At 50.9% G+C, this 10692-nt stretch overlaps 1 protein-coding gene across 1 annotated transcript; it reads left to right on the top strand.

The window, feature by feature from the left end:
• Positions 1–10554, top strand: LOC128143927 (protein-arginine deiminase type-1-like). The gene is given in 17 exon segments (XM_052791981.1): positions 1–178; positions 2069–2243; positions 2707–2776; positions 4119–4180; positions 4909–5026; positions 5136–5261; positions 5877–6052; positions 6139–6242; positions 6571–6694; positions 7418–7525; positions 7611–7762; positions 8831–8975; positions 9254–9347; positions 9447–9526; positions 9997–10122; positions 10228–10317; positions 10319–10554. Coding segments are annotated over 17 exon segments (1986 nt in total). The 5' UTR covers positions 1–86; the 3' UTR covers positions 10463–10554.
• The last annotated feature ends 138 nt before the right edge of the window (positions 10555–10692 follow it).

Raw genomic sequence — 10692 nt, 5'->3', positions numbered from 1 at the left:
CCCTGCCTTTTAATCCAGTCGTGCTGGTTTACCTACAAAGCCAGGCAGCAGCTTCCTTCACATGTGGCCGCCGTCCCCGGCACATCATGCCCCAACGTCACGTCGTGCAGATGTCCACCAGCCACGCCAGCTACGGCGTCTGTGTGTTGGGTACTGAGGTCTTCCTTGATACACGCCGGTAAGGCTTGGGATTGGAGTATCCCCCTTGTTTTTCCGTAGGGCTGATGGGTTTTGGGGGAGGCCAACAGTGTTTTTGCTCTTTGTTTGGAGAAGAAATGGGTGCTAGGGGGAAAATCAGAGCTCATTTTGAGCCTGCATCGTGAGTTCATCCAAGGATTTGGCAAGCTTGTTCAGTGCATGGGGGACACATTCCACTGGGTCTGTTTTAGGGGACGATGTCCCATGGGGACCTGCAGCCAAAGGAGGGATGTCGGCTCCACAAACGTGAGGCGTCAAAGCGTAGCCGAGCCATGACGATTTGCAGGCAAAGCCCATGCACACCCTGGCTAAGTGGGATCTATTTCTGGCTGTGAAAACATTAGGCAAGAGCAATTCAAGACAAGCAACTTGGCTAGAGCTAAAATGGGGTAAAGAATAAAATGTGTGGCTCAGGCAGAAAAAATCCACCAGCGGGTTTGCATGGGCGATTTCACAGAAAGAGATTTTTCCAGCATTAAATATGGGGGTTGCTTTATTGGCCAGATAGGAGGCTGTATTTACCCTGCTGTTACGTTGTCATTATTTAATAAATCACGTTTATAGTAATAGAGACTACAGGACAAGCCAGTCAGCTTCGCATCTGGGGCAATTATTGGGGTTGTGCGTTGGAGCTGGGCAAGAACATGCCATTGTCCCCCCAAAGGGCTTCAGATTGAGCTTTAGCTGCCCTAAAAAAGTATTATTTTTCCTCTCAGCTAGATGGGAATATATAAAACCTATTTGCAATTTTTTTTCCTGGATTCGGACTCAAAGCAAGCTCAGCCCCATTTAAACATGGAGCCTGAGCCACAAAATGGGCTGATTTGGCTCCTCAGTAGCAAATTTGAGCTTTGGTCCAAAAAAGCAGATGGCGGATGCTCTTTCAACTAAAAAAATTGGATCACTTTGTTCCTGGAGAGCACTGGCTGGGGGGAACTCGGTGATGGATGCGTCAAGCTTTGACTGTGGTTTGGGCTGTTTTGGGGCAGAAAATGGAGCACAGTGGGAATCTGGTGGCAATGCTGAGGTGTGAGCGCTGCAAAATCAGGCCAAATAGACCCAAATTTGAGAATTCACACCGTGCAACAGTGGGCAGGTGGATTTATGATGTTGCATGATGTTAAATACAAGGGGTCACAGGCGAGATGACACTTTAATCTCCCCTTACAAGCTGTTGCAGGCACCAGGGATGCCATGCCAAGAGCAACACTGGGAATAAATCTCATCTGTGTTTTGTGGTTTGGTTTTTTTTGTTCTTGCCGTTAAAATTTACCACCCTATCCCTTTTCACATGTAGCCGGGGAGGCTGGCTCCTGATGGCAGACAGGTTGGAGCACTCGTGCTCCTGGGATGGAGGTGCTGGGCCTGTAATGAGCAGGTAGGCAGCACTTCAAAGGCAAGGGACGTCATGCAGGTGGGGTGCAGGTTCTCCATGCTTGGATTCAGGCTCCACTCCAGTTTGGGCATCTCTTGGGTCAGGGTATGGTCCTGTGATAACCATCTCCCCAGATGGTTGACATCAAAAATTGTCCTGGCAATTTGTCGGGATTTTGTTCCGGGATGCTGAAATTTTGGGGGTTTTCTTGCTGTTGTGGAGGGAGGTTTGATGCTCAAACTTCAGCGATTCGCAATCTAGGCTTAACCACGGACAGACGTGCCAAAGCTCCAGTGGGAGCTCTGCTTGCTCAACACTGCCACAGAGATAATACATATAAAATTCAGACAACGCATTTCGTCACCCGAAGATGGTTTCTGAGTCCTTTCCACCCAGTTAAGGCTGGATTTTAATTCCAGGTTCAAGTATTTGGCTTCTCAGAGGAGAACAGGAGGGACAACTTGGTCTATAACCCAACACTGCTCTCTGTTTCAGATCTACCCCCAAAGGTGCCACGTCATTTGATGTCCATGCCACCTCCGCGGTTACGGTCCACATCATCCACAGCCCCATGACAAACCCCATGATTAACTCCAGATGGCCCCTGGATCCCGATATAGAGGTTGTAGTGACCATTGATGTCACCAGCAGGACTGTCAATGACAATAAGGTTAGTTGCTTTTTATGCACCAAAACTGTCAAACTTTCTAGGAAAGAAGGGAGGATTATGGCCAGGCTCGAGCATTTCTAAGTAATGCTGACATCAGACTTATTTTCATGGATAAAACTCAAACTTAAACAGGATTGTGTAATTATTGCATACAAAAAATGAAACTAAGAAGGAGAAGGAGATCACATTTTGTGCCCTAAAGATGAGATAGTGGTTGCAAAAGCTGGTGTCAGAAAATCCATGCCAGGCAGCAAAACCACTCCAACGTCGGCTTTTTCCATGCCTGTTTTTGTGCTAAGCAGGCAGAAATGGTTCCGCTGAACTATGATTAATGGAGAATGGCTTGGATGAACCCTCCAAGAGCTTGTTGTATAGCATTGGTTGGTCAACCCAATGAGTGGAAAGACCTACTCAGCATGACGGGACACAGGACTTGGGTCACGATCTGGTGATGTCTTCACAGGTTAAGATTTCATACTACGGACGGGAAGGCAATGAGCTTTCGGTGGCTTGGTTGTATCTCACCTGCGTAGGTAGGTATTACAGCAATGCTTATTCAAACCTGGCCAACCCTTTCTGATGCCAAGATCTAGTTGGGTTCATGGGACGGAAGTTAAGTGGGGGGCGCGGGCTGCCCATCTGTGATGTGCAATGAAGGTTTGGGTGTTGACTGATGCTGACAAGCAAGAGGGAAATAATTAAAATGTTATTATGCTGCCTTATATGGTGCAAAAAAGACACAGGCTGGGCCGTGTCCCCACCCAACACGCACACCGAGCATCCTCCTCTGCTTGCCAAGACCATTGCATTGGCAGAAGAGGATCCAAAGGAGACCATCTCACCTAACTTTGGCCAGTGTCCCCCTCCTCGACCTCTGTTGCAGCTAGTGGAGAGGAATAGGCACCAAAGTGTAGTTGTCTGACCTATTTTAGAAGTTTAGGATGAGATGAATCATTCCCTTGAAATGGCTATTTTCCTCTGCTGACTACAAAGGGAGTCTAGACAACCAGTCTGGATGCAGAGCCTTCCACTTGGATGGATTAATTACCGTGAATTTGGGATTTTCTAAAGTGTTCACATGACAGTCAGACCTGTATCCTTAAGTCATGCATATGCCTCCCAAAATTGCACCTGAAGAGGCTGATGGTTTCCCACGTCCCATGACTGATGGGCTCTGCTGGAGCCATCTAGGGCCACTGCTGTCCGCAGGGTTTTTGCCTTACAAATGCTCTTCGTTTGCTTAGATTTAGAGCTTCATTTCCAGCTTCTCCATGTCCTCCTCTCTGCATCAAGGAGAAGGACAATCTCTGCTTCAGTGCCCATGTTTTCCACACACTGTATATCTGATTTGGAGGAGTTCCTGTATTAAGATAGGCTTAATACAGATTCAGGTAGGGTTTAGATGAGGTCACTGGTAAACCTCCACTTTATTGCAGCAGAGGCAGAGATTTGGGCCAAGAAGAGTTCTGTAAGGGAAAGTCCTTCTTAAACACTGTGTCAAGCCTAGTAATTATTTAGGTGTCCACTCACCCATGGTGGAAACACTTTCATGCCTCCACTGTGTTTCAGCTTTATGAAAAACGCTACAGTCAATATGAAATTGGTGAAAACACAGAATATGTCATGAAGTGGGTATGTCCCTGCTGGGGGAACCAATATGGGAGAAGATAGCTGGAGACCAAAGAGGGAAAGCCATGAAAAAGCCATTGGGTTGACTTTTCTATTGGCATTTTGTTGGAGATGTTGGGTCTGGAGCAGTTTTGGGGCGTGAAGGTGGGCTTGGGGTTGGGTAACTCATGCAGAGGACAAGTCCAAAACGCCACCGAGAGCTCGTTCCCCTGCCAGGTGGCATCCTTTTCTGTCTTGATGTTTCAGATGTATCCCTGGACGTGGACTTGAACCGTAATGGCAGAGTGAAGAGCAAAGGGAAGGACAAGGTAATGAGAAGGTTTGCTGTAGGCAACGTACGGAGGGTCAATGCAGGGTGCAGCCATTTGCAGCGTCTTCACTGAAAATCTCCAGGAGGGAGAGGGACTTGGGTGGTGTCACTGGTGTCTCAATTAGAGAAAATAGCATGCCAAATTCTCAACCTACTAATTGAACAGGAAAAGATTTTATTTTCTTATTGCCTGCCAAAATCTCCTGCCTCTCCAGTCCAGCCCCAAGGATCATATAGGAGAAAATACTCAGCTTTCTTTTCTTTTCTTTCTTTTTTTCCTTTTTGGACTTGAAACTTGCCACTAAATGAGTCAGCTGTAAGTTTTGCAAACAGCAAGAGATTTAACCCTTTGGCAACAAATCTGCATATGCCCAAGCACTTACACGCAGGTAATTAGCTGCTGCCTGATCAGCAGCACAAATTGTACATTGAGATGAGATGCATTTCTAGAAATGCTGTAGTGTTGTACAGATGAGGCCTGGTAGGTACTCTCCGGCTTGTTAGAAGATAAGATCTGTTTGAAATAGTCCTTGCTGGCCCTACTAGACGCTGAGGTTAGGAAATTTAGTGGCTTGAAAGCATCACTGCTTTCTCCCCACCAGCCTTGACTGCATGTTATGGGTCGTCCTCCAAGCGTGGCCATGGTGGTGGCATTTTCCCCAGTCCGGGAGGAGGCTGGGATGGGGAAAGTCTTGCTCCCATCCCCTTTGGGTGCTTCTCTTCCAGGCCAAGTGGACATGGGGTCCGGATGGGCAAGGTGCCGTGCTGCTGGTCAACTGTGACCGGGACAGCCCCGGTGCGGGGGGGACGGACAGCGGTCAGGTGGACATACGGACTACTGCAGGTAGGGTGTCATCTGCAGCTTGAGGAGACACAAAAGGTCTCACTGGGCTGTTTCCCACTTGCAACACCTCCATCTGCTCTCTCCATCTTTCCCCCCCCACCCCCTGTAGACCTTCAGGACATGTCTGTCATGCTGCTGCGGACTCAAGGTCCCAGTGCTATCTTTGCTGAGTACCAGGTGGTCCTGCACGTCCCTGAGTCAGATGCAGATAAAGTGCGGGTTTTCCATGCTATCCGTGAGTATTTCTTCCTTTCTTCTGTGTGTGACCCGAGGTGGGCGAATCCTAATTTTTTTGTTCACTGTGGCTAAGGGCTGTGCACCTCTGATTGCTGGAAACACTCATTTATCTCCAAAGCTCCTCTGCTGTTGTAGAAGATGGGTTATATGGGAAAAATCAAGGGAAAAATAATTTAAAAAGGCTTTTTCTCAGTGGATTTGCTGAAATTTTGACATTCCCACGGGGCGGATAACCCCCATGTGGCTTCTGGCACCTTTTCGGCGCAGGCGATGACCCAGCTGCCAAAGCACCCCATCTCGTCGGGCAGGGCTTTTTGCCTTTGAACACCCCAGCAGCTGGATCCCCAGCAGCTCCCTGTTGAAAATCAGGTCAGGGAACCCAAGTATATCATTAGATGCTTAATTTGAGCCACACACCTTGAAAGGGTTGGACCTGAGGGCATAGAGTCCTCTTTGTACGAGGAAGATACATTGTGTGTTCCCCAGAGAAGAGGCACACCTGCTCCTCTGCAAACCATGCTGGCATCAGCCACCTCCTCGCTGGTGCCTCCCTCCAGCCTGGTGGACAGGTTGGTCACCCCATCTTGGGTTGGATATTTCGGTGTTTCTCCAGGGAGTGACTCACACCCCCACTACAAACCCGTGTTGGGGCCAGACAAGCTGTCCTACGTGCTGGACCACGTCGGTGGTGGAGAAAACATCTTCTATGTTGAAGGGCTGGCTTTCCCCGACGTGGGCTTCTCTGGGTTGGTTTCCTTCAGCGCCAGCTTGGTGGAGGTCCCCCATGAGGTACGTGGGGTTTGCCCCGTCCCCTGCAAAGTCCCCCAACAGTGGGGTTTTCAACCGCTGCTCCCCGGCATTTTTGCCCCTTGCAGAATTCACTGGGCACCCCGATTTTCACGGATACGGTGGTTTTCCGCATGGCGCCATGGATAATGACGCCCAACACCCAGCAGCCTATGGAGGTTTTTGTCTGCAGGTAGGAGGGACATCAACCCATCGCTCTCCTGCTTTGGGGGACTTTCCAAGGAAGAGTTTTTGACCCTTTTTTACTATGTAGTAGCTATAGGGTGAGACAGGCTTTATGCATGCTATACTGGAGGCAATGTTTGGGTAGGGAGCCCGCTGGCACTGCTGCAGTCGTTGCAACCCCAAAGAGAAAGGCTGGAGGACCCTCTACAGGGTATAACCTCATGTAGGACTATTACCCAGCAGATTTAGGAATGAGGAATGGGCTGCACGGTCGGGGTTGGAGAGGGCTTCTCGTGATCCCCCCTTGTGGCGTTCACTCCTTCCTCTCCCTCCAGCATCCAGCGGGGCTCAGACACCAATGAAGTCTTTCTGGAAGGGCTCCAGGTCCTGCTGAAGAAAGCCAACTGCAAGCTGACCATCTGCTCAGAGGTGGAAACCCGCAGTGACCGCTGGATCCAGGTCATCAATCAATGCTTGTAATACATGGCTTTCCTGGTCCCTTACAGGCTCCTGGGGCACGTAGGGTGTCACCTCCATTGCTGGCACCCCTGGGAGGGATCAGCTGCATTGCTTAGGGAAGCACCTAGATGCTAAGAGGTGAACCAGGCAACGGTGAACTAAAGCACAGGGAAATGCTGCTGCTGGTGGCAACCAGCACAGACAGGGACGTTGTCCAGGGACCCAGCATGGGCATTGCAAGAGGGATCCCACTGCAGGAGGGTGTCCACTGCAAGAGGGACCCCATCACAAAAGGGACCCTGTGGGGCATTGCAAGAAGGCCCCCATTGCAAAAGGGACCCTACAGGACATTACAAGAGGGTCCCCATTGCAAGAGGGACCCCACAGTGCATTGCCAGGAGGATGTGGCATATGCCAGCTGGATGTGCCCTGTGCTCCCTGCAGCGTGCCCAAGCCCTGCCATCCCTGCCCTGCTTCCCTGCCTGTTGTGGCCACGTGTTGCTTCCCCAGGGCAGACCTGTGCCAGGCGCTGCGGTGCCAGGGGGGGTGCCACTCCCCGGGAGAGGAAGGCAACTGCCCTCCTTGGTGTTAAGGGCAACAGCTGGGCTTTGCCAGGTTTGCCCCATTTCCTGCTCCACCCTCACCGCACGCCTTGCCGAGATAGCTATCACCCCACCAGGAGCATTCTTCCTCCTCCTCCTCCTCTTCTTCTTCCCACAACAGGACGAGCTGGAGTTCGGCTATGTGGAAGCACCACACAAGACCTTCCCCGTTGTCTTTGACTCGCCCAGGAACAGAGGCTTGAAAGATTTTGCTTTTAAAAAGATCCTGGTGCGTTATTGCATTGCCCATCCCCCTTTCTATCCCCCAAATCCCCCACCCGGCCGGTCCCTGTCACTGCTCCCTTCTTCCCCAGGGCCCTGATTTCGGCTATGTGACCCGTGAGCCCCCCGGGAGAGTGATCACCAGCCTTGACTCCTTTGGCAACCTGGACGTCAGCCCACCGGTGACAGTGCGAGGCAAGGAGTATCCCCTGGGCCGGATCCTGATCGGCAGCCCCCTGCCTTGGTGAGATGCGGGGGGGCTTAAGCCCTCCCTCCAGGATGCAGGGCAGCACAGAAAACCCTTGCATGAGAAAGGGTCGCACCCTTCGGAGCGGAAATATGGGGCTGGTTTCTATAAAAATGGGAATTTGGGGCTGGTTCCCATCAAATCCCAGATTTAACATGCAAACCACATCGTTATTCCTTCATCCCTTACCAAATCCTGCCATCGCTCAGATTTTTACTCCCTCCCAAACCACTGGTGCTTTTGCTCCGATCCTACAATGCCATAAGCATCCAGGCTATTTTTTTCCCTCCCTATTAGAAGGAAAAGCAGGGGAATCCAGGAAAGGGTAAAATCCCGAATAACTGGAAATTGTTTTGCTCTGGGCAGGCAGTGCTAGGCAGCCCCGCGGGAACAACAGCGCCCTGCAAAATCCTCCACAAAGGAGGTTATTTTCCCAGAGAAATGACAACGGGGATGAATCCAGACGGGGTTTGATCCAGGATAACAAACGGGATGCTCTGACCCCACCCCCGCTGTAAGCCAGGGGGCTTGCTTCGGTTACAGCAGTGGGTAAATGGCATTTTCCCAGCCTCGCCGGGACCGTAATTATCCCTTATTACCAGAAGTATAATTAATGTTTTCCCAGCCTGCTGCTGTCTGTCTGAGAAAACTTCACCCCAGCGCAAAGCACTGCATAAGGAGTGATTTGAGATTCACAAGGGTGGGGGAAATTAAACCCAAAGGTCCCAAGCAGAATGGGGGATATAATGCACAATTGCCTGTAGATATATACAGCCTAGATATATATCAATATATAATATAGGTATAATAATATGTAATAGAGATATTAAGTTATAATATATCTATATTAATATTTTTAAATATAGAATATCTAGATAATTTTCTATATTATATATATTAATATATTGCTTGGGCTATTTCCAGCCTCTTCCTGGTGTTCCCATAAAAATGGGATGTGCGGATGCGTCTTTGCCCCTTGACATGATGTTCAGGGGAAGGATGGGGGTAAACCTTCGGGAAGGGTGTGATGGCCACCTGCTTTCTCCTCCTCCCTCTGTTCCCCAGGGCCTCTGGCCGGCGGATGTCCAAGGCTGTCAGGGATTTTCTCTACGCCCAGAAAGTGCAGGCGCCAGTGGAGATTTACTCAGAGTGGCTGAGCGTGGGCCACGTGGATGAATTCCTCACCTTCGTCCCCGCTTATGATAGGAAGGTAACGGTCCCTGGAGCCATCCCTGTTCCTGCACAGGTTGTCTTCTGCAAATGCAAAAAAAAGCCCTTTTTGCAATTGCTCATCCTGCCCAGGGGGGGCTGGGTAATGCACCTTCTTTTGGGGTGGCTTCCTGGAAAACGGCGAGTCTCTGGGTAGCATCCTGTGCACCCTGCAACACCTGGGCCTGGGTTTAGAGTCAGCACGGTATTGTTCAGCAGGATGGCGGGATAAAATATCCCATTGACAACAAAGCGTGACCCCCTGGCTCTCTCCTGCAGGGTTTCCGGCTCCTCTTAGCCAGCCCCAATGCCTGCTACAAGCTCTTCAAGGAGAAGCAGAGGCAGGGCCACGGTGAAGCTACGCAGCTCGTCGGTAAGGCAGTGGGCGAGGGCATCCCTGTGGCATGGAGGGGATCACCGGCATCCCTTACCAGTGTCTCTTACCACTTTGCTCCTGTCACTCACCACGCAGGGCTGAAGGGCACCGAGAGGAGAAGCATTGATGAGATCCTGGCAGATGAGTCATTGAAGAATGACAACAGGCACGTGCAGGTGGGTCTTTGCAGCCATGGATTTGGGTGGATTTGCTCTCCTCACTTGCATGTTGCTGCTGGGTGATTTCTGGGTGTAGAGAACAATTTTAGAGATCCTGGGGAACAGCAAGAAACCGTGGCATGATTTGCACTGCATAGTATGAAAGCAGGCAGGCAAGAAGAGCACCCATGAAGGAGCCAGACCCCCATGAGTGCTGGGTCACCCCAGCCCATTGTCCCACTGGGAGATAACTGCAGAGATGTCAAAACTGAAGGAAAGAGGTTGCTTGGGTTGGGGATGGGTTCAGGAGGTTGCTCAGAGTGGTGGAGTAGGATAGGATGCAACAGAGTGGGTGAGGATCTGGGCAGGATGCAGCAGAGCAGGTGAGGATCCAGGCAGGATGCAACAGGGCACACAGGGGTCTGTGTATGGGATCTGGGGTGCTGGGATGGCCAGGGGTGGCAATTCCAGGTCCCCCCTCTCCGCAGCGCTGCATCGACTGGAACCGTGACCTCCTGAAGCAGGAGTTGGGCCTGAGCGAGCAGGACATCATTGACATCCCTCAGCTCTTCATCCTGAAGGGCTCCCGTGCGGATGCCCTCTTCCCGGACATGGTGAGACCCCCAGCCCCTCCTCCCCTCTGACCCCCTTTTTCCATCCACACCTGATGCAAACACACCTTTTTGGGGGGAAAACACTGATTTTTGTTCCGGCTGCAGGTGAACATGCTGGTGCTGGGCAGATACCTGGGCATCCCCAAACCCTTTGGACCACTTGTGGGTGGGCAGTGCTGCCTGGAGGAGCGGGTTGCGGGCGCTACTGGAGCCCCTGGGCCTCACCTGCACCTTCATCGATGACTATTTCTCCTACCACGTCCTCTCCGGCGATGTCCACTGCGGCACCAACGTCCGCCGTAAGCCCTTCGCCTTCAAATGGTGGCACATGGTGCCCTGAAGCACCTGGGGACAGACCCAGGTCCTGCAACTGGAGGATGAAGGTGCATTGTGTGCATCAGAAGATGCATCAAAATAAAGGGGTTTGTCAATAAAGCTGCATTAATACTGAGGGCGCAGCTCTTCCCTGTCTCCCATCCTTTCTTCCTCTTGCTGTTGGGTTGAAAATATCATTCGAAACCTTTTTTTAAGCACACAGCTTTGTTATGGGAATGGTGGTTTTATGGGATG

Source organism: Harpia harpyja, chromosome 7 (assembly GCF_026419915.1).
Source record: "Harpia harpyja isolate bHarHar1 chromosome 7, bHarHar1 primary haplotype, whole genome shotgun sequence".
In the NCBI taxonomy this organism is placed as follows: domain Eukaryota; kingdom Metazoa; phylum Chordata; class Aves; order Accipitriformes; family Accipitridae; genus Harpia; species Harpia harpyja.
Note: the sequence above shows the minus strand (reverse complement) of the source record. Positions and strands in the feature narration are given on the sequence as shown.